Source organism: Epargyreus clarus, unplaced genomic scaffold, assembly GCF_041222505.1.
Source record: "Epargyreus clarus isolate Ecla_fem2 unplaced genomic scaffold, WU_Ecla_fem_2.2 ptg000021l, whole genome shotgun sequence".
NCBI lineage: Eukaryota > Metazoa > Arthropoda > Insecta > Lepidoptera > Hesperiidae > Epargyreus > Epargyreus clarus.
Window position 1 is genome coordinate 4623278 of NW_027332228.1, and position 13647 is coordinate 4636924.

General features: G+C 35.0%; 1 protein-coding gene across 1 annotated transcript in view; it reads left to right on the forward strand.

Moving 5' to 3' along the window:
* LOC140751128 (uncharacterized) overlaps positions 1-13310 on the forward strand; it is a 70932-nt gene extending 57622 nt beyond the window's left edge. Inside the window, exons 5-11 of the mRNA XM_073084993.1 lie at positions 6706-6822; positions 7548-7796; positions 8332-8436; positions 9052-9282; positions 10035-10194; positions 10638-10774; positions 11423-13310. Of these exons, the coding sequence (XP_072941094.1) occupies positions 6706-6822; positions 7548-7796; positions 8332-8436; positions 9052-9282; positions 10035-10194; positions 10638-10774; positions 11423-11557 (1134 nt within the window). The 3' untranslated portion in view covers positions 11558-13310. The remainder of the gene's footprint in view (positions 1-6705; positions 6823-7547; positions 7797-8331; positions 8437-9051; positions 9283-10034; positions 10195-10637; positions 10775-11422) is intronic.
* The last annotated feature ends 337 nt before the right edge of the window (positions 13311-13647 follow it).

The following is a 13647-nucleotide window of genomic DNA, read 5'->3' on the forward strand; positions in this document are numbered from 1 at the left end:
AATTATAACGATAGTAAGATTTTTCGATCTGGGAGTCCGTAATTCTAATCTGGCTCTGACTTTTAAAATAATAATTTGTATTAGAAATTTATTCTCACTTGCTATAAAGGCGAAGGCATAGATCGTATGAAAATCCACACGCCTTGGATTTCATTTAAAAAAGTTTATAAAGATGTGTTCGCACTACCAATTCGCAATTCAGACGAATTGCGAGTCAATAAAAGGATCACCAAGTGATCCTAATTAAAATTTGACCCTGATAAATGTTGTCTTGATGATCATCTTTCTTGCTTCCACAGTCGTAACAACTCTGGCGCGGTCTTTAAATACATCTAACGAACATTCGTTAGCGTGATTCAGAAATTGAACAGTGACATCCACAATGCAGAGGCATTGTGGACTATGATTTAAACCCCTTTTACTGCGAGAGGAGACCAGTTCGTAGCAAAAAGACAGAAATCGATAGACGACGAATCTTATCCACAATGGTCCACACGCGCTGTCGGTCGGATTCGTAGGTGAATGGCTCGTAAATTATTTCAAAGAAACCCTGAATAATTTCGGGCCAAAAAGTGGCCACGAATAGGTAATAAACCCTTTACAAGAGGTCACCTGTAGAGTCACCTTTGAGACAGTTTAATATGGTTTACTGGTTTACTTTATGGTGACTGACTTTGAGTGAAGGCTCATAAATAAGTGGCGCTATTTTAAAAATTAGTTTTTAGTAATGGATCGATTTTTTTAAAATCAGTTCTGTTTGATCTCTACAATATTTTGATAGATATCGAATATATAATTGCGCGCGAAATCCCGTTTTGTAAAATTAAAAATACTCTTTGGACCATGTATATTTAAATTCAAGCTACATAAGCTTCACTACTATAATAAAAAATATTTCTTGCAAGAATTAAACTGTTTTAGTATCTTAAACTACACCTTAATCTAATTCGATATATCGAGTATATCGATTAGCTGCGTTTTTGATAATTTAAAGTCAAAATGAGCAAATTGTTAACCAATTCCCTATACGTGGGACCCATAGAAATAACGATGTACTTAACATGTTTTTACTAGAGACATTCTTGCGCATAAACGTAAACGTATACATGATGTTTTATTTTACATAGAAACAATTTATCTATAGACATTGTAATATCTATAATGGTCTTATGATATTTCAATTTTGGATTGTAGCCAATGCCGTAGCTGAAACGTTTTATAATAGAAAGACAAAGGAGAATTCTAGGCAGGTTGGTAATTCAAAAGGCAATATATGAATACAAGAGATATAATCCTTGGAACAAAGGCTTTGTATCTTGTAAAACCGTTGAGTGTACCTTTGTAGGTTTTGTATTGTGACTGGATTGTGGACAATCAAACAATACGTAACTAAAATGCTCTTAACACTTTATGTTATTGTTTATTGTTAAAATGTTTTATATGCGGGTTGTTATGCGAGATAGCCTAGTGGTTGGAACTCAGTCTCTCAATTGAGGTCGAGGTTCAAATCTCGTGCTCTCTGAATTTTTAATGTTTTGTGTGTATTATAAATTAATGATCAATTGCTATAACGGTGAACGAAATCATCAAGAAATAACTCCTTTCAGCATTTTGCGCTACACCTTATAGTTTCGGATTTGGCCCTGAAGGTCCATTTAACAAAAATCCAACCTGTATACTCATTTCTTAGATTATTTTTGTTTTTGGTTTTCGTTATCAAATTACAAAACTGGATGGTAATCGTAACTTAACAAGTAACGAGTTAAAGTTACTTTCCCGACTACCTTGAAACTTATACGACCAAAGTACCCTTAAATAGATTTCCTATTCCGTAATGAAACGAACTTGTAGTTTCTTTAAACTGTTACGTTTCAAGTTAAATATATTTTAATAAATCAGTCTATTTTTAGACTAATTTTGAAAAGTTCTATAAATTGATATTTGTGTATAAATTAATAAGACTTTTTTATATTTTAACCTGACGATAATTATATTTTAACATGACGATAGGCGTGCAACTTGATGAAAAGTAGTTAACGTCGCCTATGGACATTTGCAACACCAGAGGAGTCGCCAATGCATCGCCGGCTTTGTATGAGAGCTCTTTTTGCACCTTTTTTGAAGAGCCCCATGTCATAGCGCTCCGGGAATACCTCAGGAGGAAGCTCATTCCATATCTTACACGTCCGTGGCAAGAACTACCGTTTTAAAACAAGATTTTTTAAAACATTGACATTTATCATCATAATCAACGTATATATTTTAAGTAATGCCTAATGCCATTATCGTCCATTGATATCTGTGGGGTAAATGCTTCTATTTCATACTTCTTTTCATTAAAATTCCACTTTAAATGTAAAACCGAAAACTAAAACATTTAACTTATTTCTAATAAGAATCTTGAAATAAGCCAAATATATGTAGTTAGTGTTATTACATAGATAGTAGTAACTTAAATCAACTCACACAATTATATGTTCCCGTAGAGCTCAAACTAGAACACAGTAGTTCCATTCAACAGTACAACCAAGTCTCCTACAATACAAAGCAGTCCCCTCACTTAATCATTATTTTTGTATGCAAGTCGCATTTTGACACAACATCCGTGTTGTGTCAAAATTCAATTTTCCCCTCGTCACTGTCATTATCACGTTACCCTTCGCGCCCGATGTTATCGGCACTCGAACAGTTTGAAAGCCTTTTCAGACTTGCAACCTCATGCAACACTCCTGCTCTCTTACGATATAATTAATATAATGTTACCTTTTTTATTGTTTAACCGATTAGACAGACGTGCTACCTGATAGGAAGTAGTCAACGCCGCCTATGGACATTTGCAACACCATAGAAGTCGCCAATGCATCGCCGGCTTTGTATGGCAGCTCTTTTTGCACCTTTTTTGAAGAGTCCCGTGTCTTATTTAACTACCTTAAAGGAAAATGATACAATTAACTTTATAAAGGGGCATACAGCTAATTTTGATGTTAAATAATAACCCTTTAAGATAAATGTTTGAGTGAAAGACACAAAAACGACACATCAACGGTTTAGCAAAATTACTAGACCTTACTTACTTACTTACTATATATTTGAAGAACATTGACCACGGCTTCTTAATTCGAACCTCCATTTAAACGATACTATTAATAAAATTTAAAACTCGAAATAGGAACAATGCGGTGACCTTACCCTAATTCAAATTAGGGTCAGGTTGAATACGCTCCTGCCTGAGTTCCTACGATTTTATAAGCGCCCAAATATTCGCAATGCGGCATCATTGGCAATGTGCCCTAACCACAGAAAATATCATGAGGACAACATTTTTCGAACACCATCAATCAAAGTGGAGTGCATTTTCGGATCACGCGTCAGAGATCAGGTTGCACTGACACGATGTATGTAGGTTTTGGTAAAAGTAATATCATGTCGTGGCCAAAATTTTAACATTTTTTTGTTTTCGAACATTATAGTCAAATATGTTGTCGGCGTTCCGAAGTTGTGACAAGTCGCACGAGTTCTCCTGCGTAAATAAAAAATGAAAAAGTCGAAGTAGACGTCATTTTGATTTTTTGATGAAATTTTCATGTACTCTGCTCTCTCTATTGCGTTACCAGAACGAATTTAACCACAGGTCATAATATATTAAAATTCGTTTAGGTCACAGCATGTGATACAGAAATTGAAATACCTACCTATATTATACACTTCAAAAATATTACGTAGTCCTGCTAACAGAGTCAGATAGGGGATCTCTTTATCCCCGCGCACAAATAGGAAAGAGCTGTAACCCGGTTTTCCTAATTAAAATTATAATTTTATTATGAATATATTTTGAAATATACATTTACAAATAACGTAGCTGACATCGTTATTTTATCACTATGGTTATTATTATGAGCATTACACATGGTTGTCTAGACATTATGGGTAATCAATAGCTATTGTTAGCGTAGCGTTATTGGTTTTCCATAATACGAGTATCTACATTAGTCGCATAATTTAATGCAATTGATACAATATCTCTTATATGTATATGCGGTTTAGTACTAATATGATAATTTTTTGCTTTTTGAAAATTGTAATATAAGAGTGTTATGATATATTTTTTGGAATGGTCTATTTACTACGTTTCATTCCATTCACATAATGATAATGATTAAAAGATCATCCCCTTGTCATTCGTAGAATTAAGACAAATATAACGACATCTCATATGTAACAATCCGTCAAGCCCTCTGGCTATAGGGCGAACCAAACAATGAGATACTTACGCTTGAAAAACATTACCTTCCTTCTGGCACAGTCAGTAAATACAGTGTAATATTTCCTTATTTATTTATTTATTTTAGAGTAGCAGACGAGCATGCAGTCCACCTGATGGTAAGTGGCTACTGCCGCCCATGGACATCTGTAATCAACCCCAGACAGGATTAGATATTCCTACCTGAGGTCGGCCACAGATGCACCGCTACCCCTGAGGACTAAGCTGGAATGCCTCGGAAAAGTCTTTCTCCCTCACCACACCCTTCAAACCGGAACACAGCAGCACCTAACACTGCAGTTATTAATTTCCTTATTTAAAACTAAAACTGAGCGAATAGCAAACAGTTATATAACAAAACAGTTAAGTAAGCAAAAGCTGTGTTTCAGAGAGATGCAACTAAATTGAGGAAAACTGTAATTATTTCTTTGAAACAAGAAAAGTCTTTAGATGACTTTGTCTTTCACAAAAAAGGTTAGTTGTTAAACTTTATATGGAATGAATATATAAGTATCTTAAATAATATTTGAGCTTATTTGGTTGACATTTTTCATATTATCAAATGTTTGTATTAAAATATCTGTAACCATTCGATAGAAACCATTTTATGCTTCCGAAATAATTGAAATGGAATTATACGTTGTTATGTCTTTAATTAGAAATAACAATAGATAATACACTATGAGGTAATTGATTATTATAATTGAAAAAAAAAAACTTAATAATTATTAGAATAATTTTAAAATAGAAAAACCACAGTATAAAGAGTATACAGATCAGGGTCAATATTGTCATTTGAGAAGAACACGATTACAGCATCACATGGCCGCTATAAACAGTCGTTGGAATGCGGGAGCCCTTCAAGGGTGATTTATCGCCACTTAACTTCATTTCAGCTAGATAAAGGACGGTAAACAACCCCGCACTTAATTTTGGTACCATATGACTCTATTCCCTAACAAAATGTGCCTATTTATTATGTAAGGGGTATCTCCAATGAAAGACTATTCAGCTAAGACTACATCCAGCTATTTTATCCCGCTATATATCGTCCTCATTATCTTCATCATCATATCAATTACGATTTTTTTTAAACCACGAAACCACGGCCAAATAAATATGGGCAGGATTATTTTTTGTATGGAACTTTCGAATGTTCAAGTCGCTTTTCGCCGTAGCTTTTTTGGGAGGAAAAAACTTTAAGTTACAGATATTATTTTCTTTTTTGAACCAAGAATACACCAGTCGTTTAACTGATGTCGGGATTTTAGTTAAACGAGATTCGTCATCAAAATAAAACGCCTTTTTTGTACCTACTTTGGAACTTGTGTAACCAAAGTATAGCATTCATCTTGATAAAATAAAAAGAAAAATAAAAACAGCATTAAGAACTGGAAATAACTACAGAACTCTTTTAAAACAGGAAAGTTATACTTTAACAGCTTTGTAGGCAATACTTCAAGAGTCAAGAATATTAAATGCGCGGATAACATTTTTACGCCTTTAAGTTTTTATGTTTATGGGGAAAACTGCTGACGCCTGATAGTAATGCAAGTGTTTCATTGGAAACGTGTAGCGAAAAGCGAGTCAAATTACTCGTACAAAATCGTAAACAAAATTTTCTTTTTTCTGCTTACAACTTACATACTCGTACTTATGACTTATCAACAATGGAAGTATGAACATTATGATATGAAAATATTATACGGTTATATCTGAAGGTTATTTATAGATTCTAAAAGGTGGTAAACTGTATAAGATGGTAGTAAGAAATGAACATGTGGTAAGTCTGATGGTAAGTGGTCACTGCCTCCAATGTACATTGCAACCAACTTTAAATAAAAGCGGTAATATTACTGGTATTGAGAGGTAGTATTAGACCATTGTATTGGACCATCCCAACAATCATGGTTTGTGAAAGATAATTGCAATCTACCTTTGCACCCAGTTCTCCTCTTCCCCTTCCTCTTCCTCTTCCCCTCGGACCGCCGTCAGGTGCAAACGCGTTAAGATCTGTACCAGTTGATATTTTAAAAATTTTATAGTTCGCATATCGCTTAAGAATTTTTAAGTATTCTATCTCTATCAGTGAATCACTTGAACATCTTTAGTGATATAAGAACAGTAATGGTATTCTAGTTTTTACTTTTACTATTATTACAACATCGTCTCTATGAATATAATATGCAAAGTACTTCAGTACCATTAGTATGAGTTTTTTTCGTTTTTTACAAAAAATAATGTTTTTGTATTTGGTTACGTATTTGCCCATTTCCAATCAGCGCCCCTAGCGGACTGTATCAGAACTGATTGGAAATGTATGGGAAGTACGTAAACAATTACAAAAACAGTCACTTTTGTAAAAACGCAAAATCTCATACTAAGGGTACAGTAAATACTATACAGGATGCTATACATTTTTCAAGTACGGAATATTTTCTCAGGTGACAGTTTCGACGGTAAATATGCTGACGACAGTTCTGAACGACAGCCCCATTTTTCCTGAAAACGAAGAAGAGCAAGCAGATTTATCGGCACCGTTACTTATGGATAGTCCGCAGGTGGGCTGACATTTTTGAAACCTTTCATATCGAACTACTAAAATGATTCGTACATTTTTAAAGAAAATATTGTTTTAAGTTACCACGTTTTTATAACGGTATAAAAAGTAGAAAATAATTGGAACGAAAAACGTGGGGCGTGTACGAAAATAAAATTGATAACCATAATGCGGTTCATTTCAAAATTGTGTTATTAGTACACTGAAAATGTTACGATGTATCATATAGAAGTCATCTTAATTATATGCGTTTTTTTTAATTATTTTGTATTTTAAGTCCGTTATAAACGTGGTAATATTTGAAATGTTGTGAAATGATTTTTTTTTGTCTTGAGAATGTGCATATTTCATTTAAATCTGCGATATGTTTAAAATTTAAAGTTTTTAGCTAATTCAGGAATACAATTATTGATTAGAAAATTCCACTCAGAAAGCCCCAACGCGAGTTATAAAAGCATTGAAAAAAAGCAGAATATTCGTGCAGATTTTCTACCAAACCGTTTAACCAAAACTTAATTTCTCGTGTTTGGTTTTAGTAAAACTATTGGTCGGATTACATTTCGATTTTGTTTACGTTCGCCGTTCGAGGAAATTGCTCACTACTCACATATTTTTTCAGCCGAAACGAACAGTATTTGTTCAATATCGGTCCAATTTCGGTAACGTTCAGTCCGCGCGTTCGCAGCCTATTGCATTCGTAATTACATGTGTAGTATTTTGTTGCAGTGCGTCTTTTTCGGTACTTTCATGATATGGTTTGCGTCGATCACCATCAATCTCGGGCCAACGTTTTTATCTGGGGCTTTAGCGGCGAGCGCCGGGTCCTATGGGTCTTACGGCCCGGCGCCATCTTGCCCATTAGTACGAGGGCCCTTCAGACATTATGTACTTAACGCTCTTTGGATCGGCGTGAACGCTGTCTGCGTTGGATTGACGCTATTCCATTTGAGGAAACTTCACCGAGACCTTACTAAGGTTTGTGTACGACCACAATGTATAATCACAAATAATATACCTAATGGACAATCGGTATAGAGGAATGAAAATGTCACAGGACGATTAAAAAGTAATCTACAATATCCAACAACAAAATTATTTTTATTTTCACTTCTCTATGACCAATAGTCACTTCATCCATCGCTTTTAGGAAACATGGAGCATAGCAACATACTGAATGACATCATTGTGTAGTGCAGTAACGTTAGTCCACATACACGAGTGTCACATTGTATTCCGATATAAAGCTATGCGCCCAAAGTCGTTGGAACTCACTCAACACCATTACTATTTTACAGCCACAGTAACACCGGAACTCCACATTAAACCCGCATTGGTCATCGTCCATCCAGTATTTCACAGATAAGATTTAAATTTTCGCGTTTAAAATGAATGGACTCACAAAGCTACTTGTGGTTTCCGTTCTGAAATTTACAGACTATTTTAGAAAACGCTTCGTCGAATTGGAGTTTTATATTGGAGTGTTCGATAATTTAAATCTTACCGCATGCAGGCTAACGTAGAAGCTGTACGAGTAGCTGGTCTAGTGACCACGCTTGTCAGCATGGCAGGAGACAACAGACGTATGGACTCGCTGCCGAACAGCGTTGGACCGAGGGTAAGTATCATTTTGCACGAGTGTTTGTAGGATTACGAGTAGACGTAGACATTGTCATAAATGTACCTAGTGTAGCAGCACCTTTAGTTACTACGTCTCCTTTATAAGCGTTTATTTCGAAATCGACTTCCGGTACTAAATTAATAAAAGTTAGAATTTGTTGTTGGTACGTCCATATATTTTTATTTTTAACATTTACACACTTAAATGTTTTAACTAAAATAAATTAAAGTAATATAAAAAAATAATGAAATAATATAACTTTATTTTAAATTAAATATAAATTATATAAATTATATTATAATTATATTTGTTGTTTATTATTATTCGTCGCAACATTAAGGACATTAAAAGTAATTTAGTACCGGCATTCGAGTTCTAAGCAAATGCACCCTATTTTTAAATATCCTCTATTTTAAACTTGTCTCTTTAAATAAACTATTGAACTTAGCTACTGTGAATTAAACGATACCGATAAAAGCAAATTTTAAATTCCAAACTAAAAGAATTTTAGTTGCTTTCTGTACTTAGTCCACCTTTTCTTTCAACTTTCCTTTTAGTTGCGATCTTCTGCCTCCCTTGTAATAACCAATGGTAATATGGATCTTCGTTTAGACTGTAGATGGTGCTCTCACTGATGGTCACTGCCGTCCGACTGGTAGTGCTAACTTGCCTCTTGGTGGTGGTCGCCGGCTGCGAGGGTACCTCGCGAGGGTAGAGCGGGAAGGTGTGCGCCGTGTGAGAATGTTCCTCGTCATCACGGCAGCGTACGTCCTGTTCTGGGGACCCTTGTTTTTTATTACTCTGCTGCATCACCCAGCGGTCACCTCGCATATAGCGTACGAAGTAAGTTTCTGGTTATTTCAATCAATTTCTTATGATTTATTAGCTTTCGGTCCTATTCATCACCTGCCCATAAACTGCCTCATATTATATATATACCTCATAGCATTCTTCACAGATGACAAAGTTAAAGAAGACAAAATCTGTCAAATATATTATGGATAACTTAATTACTTAAGAATTGGCGATACAGATCCAGAGCATGAGGATGCCAAAATTAGCTACTTTATATTTTTTAAGCTTATTGCAAAATATTGTCTACATGACATCGACATGCTGCATTAGTCAACAGTTTCGTGAGATAAAAATGAAACCTTATTGGTGCAATGTGAAATGATATATGCAGGCATTTCAAGCGTTTTCACACTTAAATTTACTTTTTTATATTGTATATTATGTCAATATTATGAATTAAATAAGAGCTCTAATTAAAGTCAAAGACACTTACATGCTCTTCAGACGTAGTAACAGTTCCGTGGCGAGTCTCCGATAGGACTTTAATCTATTTGAGGTTGATTACAAAGGTCCTTGAGCGGGAGTAATCATTTATACTGAAATGGAATACGTTTGCAATTACATGAAACAGCTTAAAACTAACCAAATATTCCGTGACATATTTATCCAACCCAACACATTTCTTTAACCGACGGTGCTCTAGATCAAGTACAAAAAAAGCATGAAATATTCAGAACTCCGCAACTCGCTGTATTGAGCCCCGTCCTATTTTCAAGCTGAGTTCCTCTCATTCCCAACAGATGTACTTCCAAATAACTCTCCACATCTCGTACGTGCATGCGGCGGTGAATCCGCTATTGTTTCTCGCGTTGCACCGAGCGCTGAGACGCGCGGCGTTGCAACTGTGCTGCGGTTGTTGCGTCCATTGGAGCCAATTTGTGCTCGCTCTCACTGCGGCTGGTAAGTTATATTAAAATGTTATACAAATACAGCGTTCACATATAGAAGTGTTAAGTGCAATTAGACACGTGAAAATTTTTGTCAAGCTTAATCGTGCTTGAAAAAATGTCCACGTATTTGTGACGTCTATGAACATCACAACACAAATATTTTGCTTTGTCTATATTTATCTTTATTTATGTTTATCATAACTTTAGCTATGGAAAGAAATCTGCTTGTTATAATACATTAATTTTAAAAACAAAAGTCATTTTCTTTTTTTTGTAATTAGAAATCAAAAAATTTTCAAAGATGAAAACAACTTTAAACTTTTGGTCTTTGTAGATATTCTTAGAAAACATCGATATCGTGATTTAGGGCACGTGTGGGGCCATCTCATGAAAACTAGTCACAAATAACTCTATAACTTAAGAGTACATTTTAATTGTTGGTTGTTTATGCAGCTCAGTCGCCACTAGCACCATCATCGTTCTCGCCGGCGGCGGTATCCCCGGAACCGCCCCCCGCGCCCCCGCCGCCCATGGCGCCCCCCGCTCCCCCCGTACCGCACCCGGGCCCGCCAACGCCTCACACGATGATGGTAATTACCTCTTATATGTAAGTGTTGACACCGTAATACGTGGTTTAATCAGTCGCACCACCCCGCACGTGTACCTGTAGACCCCCGCCATTGTGTACACACCCTAACGGTTTGAGCGACAAGTATAACGACGGGCATCTATTTCTTGTTGTTGCGAACTAATTGAGAAAATAATCCGTTGTACTCGTAATTACTCATCCTTGCCCCGCGTAGACAATTTGTACAGATTAGAAGCTATTATAAAGATCATCCCTTGACTGTATTGTATAGTAAATTAGTGTTGTCCACCGCCCTATAGTTTCTCCTGCCACTTGACTCATAAGCGCCTTTTACTCTTGATTTTTAAATGTTTTAATGTTAAATTTTCTTGTCCAAATTACAATACGAAACTATTGTACAGATACAGCACCTGCGTTGTGTTGCTTATTGACAAACTAACCACATTCCTACGAGCGATGGTATTTGCATCGTATCAATGATTTACTCTTAAGCATTGCTACTCTTCACTTTCTGATTAAACTCTTGAGATAGACTCCGTAACGAAGCGGTTTAGGTGCAAAAACAATCGCGTGTGGAAGTACACACCGAGAGCGATGTCACGTTGAAGTGAAGGATTGGGGTTAAATGATCTGAAAATCTCGATCTCAGAGTTGGGAAGTTGAGGAGTGTGATGCTGAGAGTATGTCGAGTGCGCGTGTGCAGGGAGACGAGGATATGATGGAGTCGTGGAGCGGCAGCGTGCGGCGGCCGCGCTCGCCGAGCCCGCTCCTGCCCGCCGTCTGAAGCGCCCCCGCGCGACCCGCCACACATATCCCGCCTGCCTTGCCATCCATACCAACATGTACATACGCCTCAGACGTCCAACGTCCCCCACTGTCGGATATCCAGAACACTTTTAGACTCGTGTCGTTCACTAGTTAAATTCGTGTTAAGCACTGTGTATGTAACGTAAACTTAGTTATATTTCCAAGTTTCGATATGTGTCTAAAATTTAATATTCTATATGTGTAATGGAATTTTAATAATATCTTAGATAAATAAGTAACAAAATATGGAAAGCTCAATTCTAAAGATTTGTAATAAGTAGCAGAGATAAAGTGCCCCCATTATTAGTACTACTTTCACTCAATTATCTTGAGTGTTCTAATAATATTAAATTGGATAAAACAATGTAAAGTGTTATATTTTTGTGATCTCAAATTATCATGTAATAATTCGAAACACCAAGTTGTAGGACCTACATACATACAGAATATTTACATAATATTTTGTTTACCCTTTCTAGTATAAGATTGAAGTACCTATAATAAATTAATATTTTATCGGTTAGTGAAATACTAAACATGTATATTTTAAATGAATTAAATATATCTATCCGTAATATTAATCGTAAAAAATATACTGTTTAATAATTCAGTCTTATGTACATTATTTAGATGTATCACAAAATAGAAATAAGCTTGAAAATTTTATAACATAGGTACAAATTAAATTGAAATATAAAAAAAAATATTAATGAAGAAATATAAACTTGGTAATAATAAAATCACGTTTTCTTCATTGAAACGAATAAATTAATTTGCACGTGTAATATTTATAAAATTGGGTGAAATAATAAAATTTAAAGCTTCATTGTTTTTTTTTCTTATTTGCAGCTGTTACTTATATGTAAGTTATATAAAGATGGATACTTACATATAATTATTTACTTTACACTTCTACAGTTGCATCAGTTAAAATTGTTATATGATGTTGATTGGACCTAATATGTAACCTTGCAAAACATTTACCAGTGTGTACATAATGTACACTAAAACGAAATGTAAAATTAAAGAAATTTGAAGTACCCAAATATTTAAGTATAATAAAATCAAGAGTATCATATTTTACAAAGAAATACATATATTTTTTAACATATGACGTGCCAAATTTGATCAAACGCTTAAGAGCAAAACAAGCAATTAAACAGATTGCATGTACTAGCGTTTATTATTAATGCACTTTTTCATTATTTCACAGCTCAGTCAAAAAAATGTTTATATATTAAGATTGTTATTTTACCTTTTGCGATCATTCCAAATGTAATTTAAAAATTAACAAGGGTAAAACTAACGTCCCCGCGAAATAAAAGTTAAAAACTAAGTTAGTTCCTAAAATAAATCTTATGACTCAAAATAGGTCTTTGTGACACTTCATGCAAATAGACATTAATATTAATATGATAAAAATTTACAATTATTACGAAAGTAGAAATAAGATACCTATGTTTAATTAAAATGAGAATATTTAAAAGATTGAGTGATGTGGTTTTGACAGACCTAAATCCAATGAGCTGGATAGCATCAAAAATGTATGATAACAAAGAAATTGATAGTTTAATCAATTAATGCATGGAGAAAAAGAATTAAACATAGATTTTACAACAGAGATACTGTAACGACAAGTTAGAAAGATTTAACAGTATGTGTTACATTACAAATCTGTTAAAATGGACATCAAATCAAGGAGAATGGATCGAGAAACCGCTCGGCCACGGACTTGGTAAACCCAAGTCATAAAGCGACGCGGATGTTGGCTGTTTTTGGTTTGTTCCGGGTCGCGTATTGCTATCGCCTGTCGCTCGTCCACATAGCACACTTTATACATTTCTTTACATATCTTCTTTAAGCTCCTTGCCCCGTCCTTGTCGCTTGTTGCCGCGAGTCTCTGGCGAAGCGGTTTTTCAGATAAGACGCATAAGAGGTAACATCAAGATTGAGAAAACTAACCTGTATCTGCCTTTCCTAGCAGAAAACAGGCGGATCTTTAAGAGTTTAAGTTATATATACAAAATAAATCTATAAAATTCACTTGGAGCCCCGTTGTAAATAATT